This window comes from Bufo bufo, chromosome 2, assembly GCF_905171765.1.
Source record: "Bufo bufo chromosome 2, aBufBuf1.1, whole genome shotgun sequence".
In the NCBI taxonomy this organism is placed as follows: domain Eukaryota; kingdom Metazoa; phylum Chordata; class Amphibia; order Anura; family Bufonidae; genus Bufo; species Bufo bufo.
The window spans coordinates 279,264,997-279,280,516 of record NC_053390.1 but is presented as its reverse complement, the minus strand read 5'-3'; the positions used below and the strand labels follow the sequence as shown (position 1 = coordinate 279,280,516).

At 45.5% G+C, this 15,520-nt stretch overlaps 1 protein-coding gene across 2 annotated transcripts in view; it reads right to left on the bottom strand.

Moving 5' to 3' along the window:
- The window catches only part of TRPV4 (transient receptor potential cation channel subfamily V member 4), a 110,511-nt gene that overhangs the window by 25,479 nt on the left and 69,512 nt on the right, over window positions 1–15,520 (bottom strand). For both annotated transcript variants that reach the window (XM_040416586.1, XM_040416585.1), the window contains exons 6-7: window positions 6,167–6,465; window positions 4,752–4,931 (exon numbers count right to left, since the gene is read on the bottom strand). In XM_040416586.1, the coding sequence (XP_040272520.1) occupies window positions 4,752–4,931; window positions 6,167–6,465 (479 nt within the window). The remainder of the gene's footprint in view (window positions 1–4,751; window positions 4,932–6,166; window positions 6,466–15,520) is intronic.

The following is a 15,520-nucleotide window of genomic DNA, read 5'->3' as shown; positions in this document are numbered from 1 at the left end:
CTTCATTCCGAAAAGGCGGGAAAAATTGGCGCCTTTCTGAGGAAATAGCGGGAAGGAGTTCAAGGTCAGGCGCCACTGCTTATCTGGACATTTGCATGTCGGCCAGCATGGACTCCGCCTTCCATATACTGGAATACCTGGGGGGCGGCCTCCCAGTGCAATGGGAGGAGCTGGCTGATCTAATTGACGCCACCCTATCGCTCTCCAGAGAAGGATCGAGCATGTTGGAGAGTGAACAGAGCTTTGCTGCAACGTCCACGCCTGAAATACCAGAGATGACTGATATTGGTGTAGAGCCAGAGGAGGCTCCACCGGCCTACTCTCCGGGACCGGAGAAACCCGCCTGCCCGCCACGGGAGAAAGAACCAGAGCCCTTCTATGGCTCTTGGAGAGACTTCTTTCAGCCCTCTTTCAAGTGGTCCTCACTAATGGCAGAGATCCGGGAGGCCGCTATAAAGCGGAATACAAAGACTAAAATCTATTATGAGGAATTGACCAAGACTATCTATGAACGACACACCAACATCCAACCCCGCCTGGAAAGGAGAAAGGGGTTGGTGGTGTCCTTTGACAAAGCCCGTGGCTACGGGTTCATACAAGATTACCTGACTGGCAGAGACCTATATGTTAACAGAAGATCTGTCAAGAGAGACTACCTCCCTTCCTATCAGCACAGCCTCCGCGAGGGAGAGGAAGTGGAGTTCACCCCTGCCGAGAGCCTGAGAGGCCCTTATGCAACTGCTGTGACCCGTCCCAAGCGAGAACCTGAGGACTGGGAGGCAGAAGAAGAAGACTACTCTGGCTGCGAGCGGGAACCGGAACGCTCTCCAGAGCCGGCCCATCACGCCTTCCAGGAGCGGAGCTCCTTCTTTGGGCCTAACGTCTTCTGGCAGCCAACCGTGTTGGAAAAATGGGTGAGCCTCTATCCTTCCCCCGAGCTGCCTCGTCGGGAGAAGACCATACAAGATATGGAAAACTTAAAAGGACTTCGCAATACCTTTGAGAACATCCGGAGGGGTCGGAGACCCGATGCATCACCAGAACCTGCAGAGGCCGAGTCCGCGCCATCGTTGACTGTACCTGCGCCGGCGGCGCCAGCAGATGACAGCGACTCTGACACGGAGAGCATCGGTGAACAGATTGTCCGGCTGGAGGAGAAGTTGCGGGAGCTGCGCAAGATCGCGACCGCCAGGATCCAGACGCCGCCAAAGAAGGACGAGGTAAGGGTGCCTGTCACCACCCGTAAACCACTGTCTGCTAATGTTGCTCCGTCAAGGCCCCAAGGAAGACCCGTTATTCCTGTGAGTTGCTGCACCGAGCCCACCGGACCGCTTGCGGCGGCGGTACCAACTGTCTTACATCCCACAATTATCATGCCGGGACCAGTACGGTCCACCCAAGGGTTTACCCCTAGGCCCATGGGGCCAATACCTATTAGGGGCCCCTTTACCTTGCAGCTGCCCCCTAACACCGTTATGTGGGCCCATCCTCCTGTAGAGGACTACTACAGGCCGTATTTGCCAGCAGAGCCGGGTAATGATGACATACCCCTGTGAATCAGCCTGCTAGGCCTTTGATTTATTTCACCAAAGAATGATGTTATTAACCCTTCCAGGACAGGAGTCCTATGTTTCCTGGTCGTTTGTTGCTGCTGCCAGTTTATCCACGGCTCAGTGGTAGGTGTTAACCACTGAAATTACAAGGTCAACAAAGCCAAGTTTGTTTCCAGGATCTCCTGCCTGCTTTTGCTATTTTCCACCACGTTATGCCTGTTCCTTTGTTGCACCTTTTACCCTTAACCCCCTTTTCAGGTTGATCAGGGGTATTACAGCACTTGTTTTATATTCTACAATTTTATTGTGCAACTTGATACTAAGGAACCGTGCCCGGAGACAGACTCAAAAGAACCTGAGCCTCTGAGATTCTTACTCTTTTTAAAGGAAATGTGCCCAGAGATGGACTCCACCGCACGAGAGCCTCTGTGATTTATAGGAAAGTAATCTGGGTACGGACTCATGTTTGTTCTTTGAGCCTCCAAGAACTTTTATACTGTTTTATCTATTGTGCTGCTCTATTATGGACTTATTCATTGTCATGGACTATCCTGGTTATAATGTTACGCTGTGCCAGGTCAGCGCCCCAGTTCCATTCACTATCCTGAGGAGAAGAGAACGACGCCCCTTGTCACCACCCTTAACCTTTGCCAATTGGACCTGATATGAATGTAAATGCAGATGAATTACATATATGTATGCCTGCATGTCTCTTTTTCTGTTTCAGGTAGAGATTCCAGTTGGGCGAGCCCTGATGGAGTACGAGGTCGTACTCAGCTTAAAGCAGTGGGGTATGTAGTGTACGGGGACTGTAATGCCCGTCACTACAGAAGGGTCACTTGTGTGCTGTCGTCCCCCTTATTTATGGGGAAGTTGGTATATGTCATCTTTATAAAATGTAATGCTATGTATTTCCCTGTTACTGTGAAACTTGCATGTACAGGCCTGCTAGGGGTGTCATTCCAGCTCTTAGTCACTAGAGGGAGCTAGGGAGCCCTAGTTTATATAAGGCCCAGTCAGGGAAAGGAAAGGGAGTCTTAAGTGAGAGTCTAAAGCTGCAGCTTGTAGTCTGAAGTTGGAGCTTAGACTATGTCAGAGACAAGTCCAGGCCTGAAGCCTGCGGACCAGGAGAGGGTATTGCAGTCCCTGTAACCGGGTTCCAGATCCAAGGAGAAGGTTCCCCTCCTGAATTTATATATGCAGAAGCAGGAAGACCACTGTTAAACAGCCTGGGAGTTCAGAAGTTTCTAGAGCCTGAGGAAGCTGAGAGAGAGACAGAGGCATGTCAAGGAAAGCAAGAGGTACTCAAGACAACAGAGGAGGTACTTGATAAAGATAAAACCAAGGATATACGCCAGAGCTAGGGTATTGGGCCTTGAAGAGTTTATATGTTCCAGGATCAGTCAGGAATAGAGTGCAAGCTTCCTGTACTGCAAGTCCTGTGTTTAACGCTCTGAAGTCACCTTGCTATACATATATTGCCTGCATCAACTGTATTGAAAATCAACTGTCTGCAAAGGAACTGCGTTTCCGTTAATGTCCCTATATGATGACTACTAAAGTTTGAGTTCTGCTTTAACATCACGTGGTTCCTCAATTATTCCTGCTATCAGCAAACGGCGTGCCACCGTTTAACTGGCACTGGCGTCACGAACATTTCTCATCATCACCTGCCCTTGCAGAGAGTCAGCCATCTCAGGTTAGTGTCTATTGCACTACAACACCCAGGAACATTTCTACACCTAACTTGAGTACGCTGCATAAGTATGGGAAACCCTTTTAATATTTCCAGTATCGTTACCTTGACACTTGTACTTTAGGAGCGGACACATAACAGGGTGGAGTACGACATCCGCAAAATGCATTATGGAATTCCGAACATGAGAAAAGCAGATATTATCTGTATACCTAATTTTTACAGCAGTGTATTATTGCTAAAAATGGACATGAGGAGCAGCTGTTTCTTGACATTCATTGTGATTTCATTAGAATGGCCCCTTACTATTATAAAGCACAGAAGCACATGGCGACTAATATCTCTGCAACAAAGCATTTGCTGTTGCAACCTGGCAGCCCAACCTTAGGCTCCATTCACACATCAGTGGTGTGTTTCGGATCCGCAACACACCCGCCCGGCACCCCTATAGAAATGCCTATTCTTGTCCGCAGCTGCGGACAAGAATAGGACATGTTCTATCTTTTGCGGAGCTGCGGACCAGAAGATCGGGGCCACGCTCCGCAAATGCGGATGCAGACAGCACACTGTGTGCTGTCCGCATCCATTCCGTCCCCATAGAGAATGAATGGGTCCGCACCTGTTCCGCAAAATTGCGGAACGGATGCGGACCCATTTGCGGACGTGTGAATGGAGCCTTACTCATTAGATGGTTGGCCGAATCCCCCCGAGGGTTTGACCGACATCTAAAGTGTATGGCTCCAGTTCACACCCAATACCACAATCATGTGAACAGATCAAGCACACCTCTCCATTGGTTACCACATAGTATTAGGCCTCATGGACGCGAGCGCATTTTGTATCCATCTTCAAAGTGCATTTTTTGCAGATTTCACACAGACCCATTCCTTTCTATGGGTAAGCAAAAATAAAATGGTCAGCACACGGATGTGCATGTGCTGTCGCGTTGCTGTTCTGCAAATTATAGAACATATCCTATTCTTGGGGACAAGAATAGCCATTTTAGTAATGGGAGTGAGAAGAACACAGATTGCACACGGAAAGTGTCTGGATTTTGCGGATCTGTGGTTTGTAGACCGATCGTGTGCATGAGGCGTTATCTGTAATTGAATACGAGACTGCAGGTAAAAGTCTGCCAAATGTTAAGGCCTCATGCACACAACGTATCTGTTTTACGGTCCACAAATTGCAAAACAGAAAACTATGCATGCATTCCATGCGCTGTCCTCATTTTTTATTTTATTTTGCAAACACATTGACTTCAAAGGATCCGTGGTTCCATGATCTTTTTGTGGAAGTCAATAGGTCTGCAAAAAATGCAGCTGCAGCACGCACGGTATCCGTATTTTGGGGTTCTGCAATTTGTGGACTGCAAAATACATACAGTCATGTGTATGGAGCCTCAATGAGAGGTCTCATGATGCAGTCAGCCCAGCCTTACAATATATTGCTGTATTAGGATATCGGTTTACAGAGAACAAGGCAATAGTATCTGATCCTACCTCAACCTTGCTATTGTAAACCAGGATTTCAAGTACAGAGACCTCTTCACCACATGTATCTAAAGAAGATAGGTCATACAGGGAGGAGTAAACAGGGCCATAAGCCCAATCCCGGAATTTACGAGACAAGTGCCTGGCCTCTTCCTCTTTTATCTCTAACCGGATAATATGCTGAAATATCTGAAACCGAAAAATAAAGAAAACTGGTGTTAACTATTATTATTACATTTCATACGCATTATTAGCAAGATTGTTTCCAGAGTATCGATACAGTGACAGATGTCCATGATCTGGTTCAGGCATGGACATCTCAGTATGATTCACTATCATAAACTAGTAACAAAGACATTTTTTCTTGCCTTTTAAAAAAAAAAAATATGAAATGATCTGTAAAGTGCCGCACATTAAGGAACACATAAAAAAAAATTGTACTTTAGAATGTGGTGTAATTACCACTATGAACACTAGAGAGCAGTATAACACCAAACTAAAAACAACAGCATTGCTATCACTGCAAACCCAAGAAATTAGTACCAGATTTGTATTCCAACCATGTCACTGAGTTCTGGGTTTCATTCGAGTCATGACTGCCCGAGAAAACTTATTGTAGGGCATTTGTAGATTTGTACCTATGACACTGGCTGACCTGTTGTATGTGCACTTGGCAGCTGAAGGCATCTGTGTTGGTCCCATGTTCATATGTACCTGCATTGCTTAGAAAAATGATGTATTAATATATGCAAATGAGCCTCTAGGAGCAACGGGGGCGTTGTCATTACACTTAAATGCTCTGCTTCCTTTGTAGCTGCTGCTCCCTCTGCACTTTGATTGACAGGACTAGGAGTGAATATGGTTTCACTGCCTGGCCCTGTCAAAGTGCAGAGGGTACGGCAGGTGTAGCGAGAGCAGAGCCTCTAGGTGTAATGACAACGCCCCCATTGCTCCCAGACACTCATGTGCATATATTAAAACTTCAATTTTCTTAGCAATGCAGGCAATATGAACATGGGACCAACACAGATGCCTTCAGCTGCCAAGTGCACATGCAACAGGTCAGCCAGTGTCATAGGTACAAATCTACTGACAGATGCCCTTTAAGGGTCTCCTGCTCTCCCCACTCACCAGCTGATGAGTGGCAGTTCTCTCATTTTTTTCTCTAGAAGAGAACTGCCAATTATCAGAAGGTGAGTGGGGAGAGCAGGAGAACATGAATAACCATGACTCTGCTCAGGCAGCTATGACTCTCTTCCAAGCCCAGGCTGCGATGGTTACACCGCTGGTTCTTGGCAACCACTTAGTTTTAGTTCATGGTTGACACCCCGCTGAAATCAGTATGTATGTCGCCACTCACTGAGGGCAGCATAAAGTTGATAACAGGTTCCCTTTAAAACCAAGAATGCAGGTGAAATACTCACCCCTATTTTACCCAGTTTTGCTGCCATCATAAGGGGAGACATGCCATCATTGTTCAAAATGGCCTCCAAGCTAATTTCAGGATAAAGTTTGGCACACTTTATGACAAGAAGATCATACATTTTTGTAACAAATTTGGTATTCTCCCTTGTATTGTCAGCGATAGCCACCAAAGCATGAAGGACAGTATTTCCCCTTGAGTCTTGACGACGTAGATCTGCTTTCTTGTGAGCATTTTCAGTCAAGTAATGCACAATGTCAGGCTGATTGGTGCAAGCTGCCAGAGATAGTGGGAGTTCACCTGGGATAATAAGAAATAGGGAATAAGAAAAATAAAGACACATGTATTTACCAATGGTCAAGAATCAGAAGTGGAATTACAGTAGCTAAAGAGGTTTTACTAAAATATAAAAAATATAAAAAATAAAAACCCTGACCCAGTTAGTTGTGATCTACAAGTTATGACCCAGATAATTATTATTATTTTTTTTTTTTGGGGGGGGGGGGGGAAGGGATTGTTTCAATGGACCTCTCCCAGGGTTCATGGAAATCATGATCCTAGAGAATAGGAAGGGCACATAGATAGAGAAGTTTCACTGAAGGCTTTGCTTATTAATGAAAGTACCATAGAGCAGCTCTTCAATACCCTAGACCAGCAAAGATCATTCAACTCTCTTACCAGTCTAAACCATTATAAAAATGAAAGAAGTTTGCCCATATTAAATGTAGTTTAATATTAAATTTAAAAAAAACTAGTTACATATATAATTTACTTTGTTACAATAATGTACCGGTTGTGAGATACTCGTTACTTGTATATTAATATGTATGTCCACCTACTGAGGTGGTCACACATGCTCAGGTGCATCCTTCAACTTCAACCAAGCCCTATCTTCTATTACTCACTGTGACAGTTACAGGGAGATCTGCAGCAGAAAGGACATGACCCCTGACCTGTGATAGGGAGTGAGCTGAAGCAGCGGAAAGAAAACAGCCCCTGAGAAAGGACACACATCCTGCACTGCCAACCTGAAGAGAATCTAACCAAGCAACGGGAGCAATGAATGGGGGGGGGAATGGGGGGGAAGGGGGGGGAAGGGGGGGGGCTCAATCCATGTCATGTACTATGATGTATCCAATTTTTTTATTTTTTTACACCATTCATGGGCTAACCCCTTTTAAAGGGACTCTGTCACCACTTTCTAACCCCCCCTTTTAAAAGTATTGTTCTCTCCATGGCGCCCTTGTGATTACAAAGGTGTTGTTATAACATAAATTCGCCGTCTCGTTTTGATAAAAATACCTTTTATCTAACCTGTCAATCTTGTGGAGAAGGTGCCCAGGGCGTTTCTGAAGGTCTGAAGCTGCCGCCCGCCGCCGCCGCCGTTGGTGCCCAGCTCCTCCCCTGATCCTTTCAGCGCCGCCTGAATGTAAAGAAATCCGCCTCCGGCTCTCGCTCAGTGCCCCCTCCTCCTTTTCAAAGATCCTGCGCGTGCGCACAGGCCTGTGCCTGATGCGCCCGTGTGGACATTTAGAATCAGCCTCATTGAGCGAAGTGCGCATGCATGCACTTCGCTCAACCTCCTCATAAGACGAGCACTGCAGCCAGCCACTCAGAGCCTGCCAAGCGCTGTATGGAGCCGCAGGCTCTGAGTGGCTGGCTGCAGTGCTCGTCTTATGAGGAGGTTGAGCGAAGTGCATGCATGCGCACTTCGCTCAATGAGGCTGATTCTAAATGTCCGCACGGGCGCATCAGGCACAGGCCTGTGCGCACGCGCGGGATCTTTGAAAAGGAGGAGGGGGCACGGAGCGAGAGCCGGAGGCGGATTTCTTTACATTCAGGCGGCGCTGAAAGGATCAGGGGAAGAGCTGGGCACCAACGGCGGCGGGCGGCAGCTTCAGACCTTCAGAAACGCCCTGGGCACCTTATCCACAAGATTGACAGGTTAGATAAAAGGTATGTTTATCAAAACGAGACGGCGAATTTATGTTATAACAACACCTTTGTAATCACAAGGGCGCCATGGAGAGAACAATACTTTTAAAAGGGGGGGTTAGAAAGTGGTGACAGAGTCCCTTTAAGTATTATAGTAATTTTAGTCGCACAGACAAAACATGCCCATTTCTATTAAAATACTTTTTTTGCAGAGACACAGGAAGCAGGCTACTAAAGCCCGACACCTCTGCCCTATTTTTTTAATTTGTCAAAAACTGCAACACAAACTGCACGTGTGATTCCAGTCTAAGGCCTCAATCACACGACCGTGTCCATTTTGAGGACAGCAGATCTAAAAACATGAACACCTGCCATGTGCACTCACATAGTAGTGTGGACCCACAGACTTCCATGGGTCTGCAATCTGCAGCCAAAGATAGGATATGTCCCATCTTTCGCAAGGACTCGGGGGCACACAAAGTGGGGATTGTGGACCCTTTGAAGTCAATAGGTTGCACCGCATGCGGGGAGCACATGGCCGGTGTCTGCTTTTTGCAGTCCACAAAACGGACACAGTTGTGTGAATGAGGCCTAAATGAATAGAAGCTGTCTCTGCTTTACAGGCTGTGCAGGCGTTTCTGTATTTGAGTGTTCCGACTTATTATCTACTCCAAAGCCTGTCCTTATGTCACTGGTTATATACACACACACACACATGTATATTTGCATTTATTTTATGCACAATATTTCCAGGAATGTCAAAAGATTCATATAAGCAACAGATTATTTAAAATCATTATAGTTTTCTGCTGTGTATAAAATGTAACATTACACTGAATTCATATGATATTCTGGAGCCTGATGTATGTAATTCTATAGTCTTACTGCTCGGGTGTCACCATGCTGCTGCTGTGGCAACGTTGTAAAAAGCCTCACACCCCCACCTGCCCTGGGGACAGCACGCAGGTGTCTTAAATGATAGATTAGTTTCATGTCTGTGTCATTAGAATGGGTTGTTTGCATAATATTTTTTACGTTGTGTATAAAATTCTAGTGGTGATTTTCATATCTCAACGACATAATTAGGGCTACACAATATACATTATTCTGAGCATTATTCCTTTGAGGAACATCTACACTGAGCAAAAATATAAACGCAACACTTTCAGTTTTGCTCCCATTTTGCATGAGCTGAACTCAAAGATCTGAAACATTTTCTACATACACAAGAGACCCATTACTCTCAAATATTGTTCACAAATCTGTCTAAATCTGTGTTAGTGAGCACTTCTCCTTTGCTGAGATAATCCATCCTACCTCTCAGGTGTGGCATATCAAGGTGCTGATTAGACAGCATGAATATTGCACAGGTGTGCCTTAGACTGCCCACAATAAAAGGCCACTCTGAAATGTGCACAGTTTTGCCTTACTGGGGGAGGTAAGAAAACCAGTCAGTATCTGGTGTGGCCACCATTTGCCTCACGCAGTGCAACACATCTCCGTCGCATAGAGTTGATCAGGTTGTTGATTGTGGCCTGTGGAATGTTGGTCCACTCCTCTTCAATAACTGGGCGAAGTTGCAGAATATTGGCAGGAACTGGAACATGCTGTCATATACGCCGATCCAGAGCATCCCAAACATGCTCAATGGGTGACATGTCTGGTGAGTATGCTGGCCATGCAAGAACTGGGATGTTTTCAGCTTCCAGGAATTGTGTACAGATCCTTGCAATATGGGGCCGTGCATTATCATGCTGCAACATGAGGTGATGGTCGTGGATGAATGGCAGAACAATGGGCCTTGGGATCTCGTCACGGTATATAAACATAGAAACATAGAATGTGTCGGCAGATTAGAACTATTTGGCCCATCTAGTCTGCCAAATATACTGAATACTATGGATAGCCCCCGGCCCTATCTTATATGAAGGATGGCCTTATGCCTATCCCATGCATGCTTAAACTCCTTCACTGTATGTGCAGCTACCACTTCTGCAGGAAGGCTATTCCATGCATCCACTACTCTCTCAGTAAAGTAATACTTTCTGATATTACTTATAGAAACAAAAGGTTCTCTGTGCATTCAAAATGCCATCAATAAAATGCACCTGTGTTCGTTGTCCATAACATACGACTGCCTATACCATAACCCACCGCCACCATGGGCCACTCGATGCACAACATTGACGTCAGCAAACCGCTCACCCACACGACGCCACACACGCTGTCTGCCATCTGCCCTGAACAGTGAAAACCAGGACTCATCCGTGAACAGAACGCCTCTCCAATGTGCCAGACGCCATAGAATGTGAGTATTTGCCCAGTCAAGTCGGTTACGACAACGAACTGCAGTCAGGTTCAGACCCCGATGAGGACGACGAGCATGCAGATGAGCTTCCCTGAGACGGTTTCTGACAGTTTGTGCAGAAATTCTTTGGTTATGCAAACCGATTGTTGCTACAGCTGTCCGGGTGGCTGGTCTCAGACGATCATGGAGGTGAACATGCTGGATGTGGAGGTCCTGGGTTGGTGTGGTTACACGTGGTCTGCGGTTGTGAGGCCGGTTGGATGTACTGCCAAATTCTCTGAAACGCCATTGGAGATGGCTTATGGCAGAGAAATGGGCGCTACATGGATGCCACAGACCCATCCATGCAGATTCAGGTTGACATGTTGCACGTTATACAGATATCAAGTGCCTTGATGCCACATTATTATTTTTTATATGGTAGACCTTTATTTGGTTCCTTTCTTCCTGTGCTACCTGTTATTGTCTAACCTGAACCATATACATTGTGTCCTTATTTTCGGACTCTGGTGGGAGCTGTGTGTGTCTGGTTTTATCTTATACCAGCACTTGATTTATTATATACAATTTTTAAGCGGTCTGTGTGTCTCTATGTTTCAATAAAATTGACATGCTTTTATATTTGCAGATGTGCACTTTATTGGGGTTTTCTTGGGACAGTTGGCCTGTTTTTGTTACTTATGGTAGAGAAATGAACATTCATTGCACGGGCAATAGCTCTGCTAGACATTCCTGCAGTCAGCATGCCAATTGCATGCTCTCTCAAACGTTGCGACATCTGTGGCATTGTGCTGTGTGATCAAACTGCACATTTCAGAGTGGTCTTTTATTGTGGGCAGTCTAAGGCACATCTGTGCAATATTCATGCTGTCTAATCAGCACCTTGATATGCCCCACCTGTGAGGTGGGATGGATTATCTCAGCAAAGGAGAAGTGCTCACTAACACAGATTTAGACAGATTTGTGAACAATATTTGAGAGTAATGGGTCTTTTGTGTATGTAGAAAATGTTTCAGATCTTTGAGTTCAGCTCATGCAAAATGGGAGCAAAACCGAAAGTGTTGCGTTTATATTTTTGCTCAGTGTATGTTTAGGCTCTTTACATGATCTTTCTATAATAAAAGAAACAAAGAATGCAAATAAATGTATCAGGCAAAAGCAGTGAAAAACAGCATTTGTATTATTTATTATTATTTTTTTTATAAAAGGTTTACTTATAAAATGCAGTGCTAGATTTCAAAAGTCTATTAGCACATTTATTAATGTTTAACTTCTAGATTTTGGAGTTAATGGAGCCAGAAAGTGGCACAATTTGGTGCATCTTGCTTTACAGAAGGTTTCTGCACCTAGTCCAAAAAGGGTGTGGTCTAACAAAAAAGGGGTGTTGCTTCACTGGGCCACAGCCAGTGACTTAGGGCTCTTTCACACGAGCGGATGCTGTGCGGGTAATCCGCCGGGTAAAAGAATGCCAAGCCCCGCTCTGGACAGCAGAGACACGGAGCATTAACATGATTAATAGTGCTCTGTGCCTCTCTGTGACCTTTTTACTACAAAATCACAGTGAGATAAAATTATCACCGTGATTTTGTAGTAAAAAGATCACAGAGAGACACGGAGCATCATCAATCATGTTACTGCTCCGTGTCTCTGCTGTCCAGAGCGGGGCTTGGCATTCTTTCACGCAAAGGATTACCCGCACAGCATCCGCTCGTGTGAAAGAGCACTTATTGTTGTGGCTGCTGTAGTTACACCCCTTACACCGCTGAAGCCAATCACTGGCAGTGGTCACATGCTGTACACTTCTGAGGCTATTGATTGGCTGTAGCCATGTACAGTATGTCACCAGCTACAGCACTTGTTTTACAGTCAGGCAAATTACAGGGAGAAGGAGGAGGGGGGCATGGTTGAGCTTCTAGGACACACAGAGAAGATGTCTTTATATATTTTAAAGTTTTATTTGTAATATGAAAAAATAAGATGAAAGAAAATGGACACAGTAGCAACATATCCCCCAAGCAGTACACGTGACCCCTGTCCACTCCAGAAGTTAAAGGGGTTCTCTGGGAATTGAGAAAATGAAATTAAATATTACTTCATTATAAATATATTCCCAAATACCTTTCATTAAATGCCTAATTTTGTCTGGGCAGCAATCAAGGGAAAATAAAATGGCCTCCGTCCTATTAGTACACACTAAATCTGTCCTAATCACACAGCAGGACAAGTTACTTCACAACACTGATGTAAAGAGCTGCCTCAGCCTCCTCTCTGCTCTGCTTGGAGACATGAAGTACAGAGAGGACAGACAGGACCTACTATGGTAATGTGTTACTGTGGTAATGGAGACTGGGTACAAGTGCTGCTGCTCATTATCCACACCCCCACCATCCTCTCTGTACTTCATGTCTCCTCATGAACTCCATTCCTACACAGATTCAGCTGAAAATCTTATAAACTGTGTTTAGGATCAGAATCCCTGACAAGCAGGGCAGGGAGGAGGATGAGGCAGCTTTTTACCTCATTGTTCTGAAGTAATTTGTCCTCCTGTGTGATTAGGACAGGTTTTGTGTGTACTAATAGGATGGTGGCCATTTTGTTTCCCCTGATGATTGCTCCTCACACAAACAAGCCATTATAACTAATGAAAGATATTTGAGAATATCATTATAATAAAGTAATATTTAGGTATTTAAAGGGCTTCTGTCACCCCACTAAACTCATATTTTTTTTGGGGGGTACTTATAATCCCTGTACTGCGATATATCTATACATTATGTTATTAATCATTTTCGTTCTGTAGATTAGCATATTATAAAAGTACGTTTTTTGCCTTATCTGCAGAACGAAAATGATTAATAACATAATGTATAGATATATCGCAGTATAGGGATTATAAGTACCCCCCAAAAAAAATATGAGTTTAGTGGGGTGACAGAAGCCCTTTAAAATTTCTTAATACCTGGGGAACCCCTTTAACAAGCAGGGAACAGGAGCACAGAGAGCCAAAGGAGTCGGAACTGAGCAGGTGGGAGCAGATGAGGTTGCTTCCCTCAACAGGTCCAGCAGGGAGGAAAGAGTGGCCCAAAAGGGTTTGAAAGATGGAGAACGCCTTTAAAGGGAATCTGTCACCAGCATATTAGCAAAAAAAAAAAATTCATGAATCCATGTGTAATAAAGTACCTTATATCCAGATGTCTTGTTCTTTTTATTGCGAGTCTTGTCATTTCTTCATAAAAAGGCTTTTTATGATATGCAAATCAAGCTGTAAGGAGCCCAGAGGGGCGTTATTCTTTCTCCACGGTGCCCAGGAACGCCCCTCTGAAGTGCCGTGCCCGCCGAAATTTGAAAACGAATACCTCCTACAAGTTCAGCTAAATCGCCTCCCAGAGGCGCGGCTGAGTGCTCAAACCCCCTCCCCCCCAGCGCCGCGCTCTGCGGCAAACACCCCGAACCTCCTCTCGCCGCATCCTAAATCCTGCGCAGGCGCAGTGCCGGCGATTTCCTGCGCCTGCGCAATGATAAAAAGACTGAGGGCAACAGCGCCACTGGGACCGGCGCATGCCCAGTGACGCTGTTGAAGCTGTTGCCCTCAGTCTTTTTATCATGGCGCAGGAAATCGCCGGCACTGCGACTGCGCAGGATTTAGTATGCGGCGAGAGGAGGTTCGGGGTGTTTGCCGCAGAGCTGAATCCTCAGAATAGGTAATTAAATATGAGATCGGTGAGGGTCTGGCCTCCTAGCAGCTTACCAAGCACAGTGCAATCCATTGCATAGCGACTGTGTCTGGTATTGCAGTTCAGCCCCATTCACTTGAATGGAACTGAGCTGCGCCTAGGACATGTGACAGATGAATGCAACGTCACAGGCCTAGAAAGAGGCCTAAGCACGCACTGAGCGCTGCAGCCTCTTTATACAGCTGATTGGCAGGGGTGGCGGAAGTTGGAACCCCTGCCATTCTAATATTGATGACCCATCTTCAGGATAGGCCATTAATATCAAAATCCTGGAGAACCCCTTTAACACTTTTTAATTCAAAAACATTTCTGAATCGTGTTTTCTAGACTGTTAGAAAATACTATGGTTATATGGTTATTCAGCAAACATCAGATTAATGTTGGCGTTCATGGTCTATTGCAGAAGCAAATGGCTTAAAACTGATATTTTCCGACTCACATTTTGATAAATACTGCAATAAAAGCATCCTTAAAGAAAAGCTAATTCCAGGAAAGAACATTATGGTCTAGGTAAGGCTTCGTTCACATCACCGTTCAGCCTTTGAGCAGGAGAACGGGAAAGGGCGGATTCGGCACATAACTGAGCCGAACGGAACCTAAGGACCATATAGACTACAATGGGGTCCGTTAGGTTTCCGCTCAGAAGAAGATTTTGGAGCGGAGACAAAAGTAGTGCATGCGTTTCAGATGAAGTGCGTCATCCTTACTTATAGCCTGATATCTAGCCTGGACATTCCGTTAAAATACATAGGAGCCTAAAGCATCAAATCCTGCTCCAGGTGGCGGCATAGACAGGGTTAATATGCACTGAATGCTAATAACACCTATGGAACACCTATGATATCCAAGTCATGTCCTGGCCAGATATCATATTATGAGTAAAGACGACACACTTCATCTGAAATGCCTCAGATGCCGTGGTTTAAAATGGTAAAATACTGGGTAAGGCCTCATGCACATGCAATTTGCAGAACGGAACGGGGGCGCCGGCAATATAAATGCCTATTCTTGTCCGCAAAGCGCGGACAAGAATAGGACATGTTATATATTTTTTAGCGGGGCCGCGGAACGGAGCCACGGATGCGGACAGCACACGGAGTGCTGTCCGCATCTTTTGCGGCCCCATTGAAGTGAATGGGTCAGCATCCGATCCGCCAAAACGGCGGCTCGGTTGCGGACCCAAACAACGGTGGTGTGCATGAGGCCTAAGGGATCATTCACATGACCGCAATGGGTGTGGACCGATTCATTTCAATGGGGCCACAAAAGATGCAGACCGCACACTGTGTGCTGTCCACATCAGTTGTTCCGTTCCGCAGCCCAGCAAAACATATAGAGCATGTCCTGCAGACAAGAATAGGCATTTCTATAATGGGCC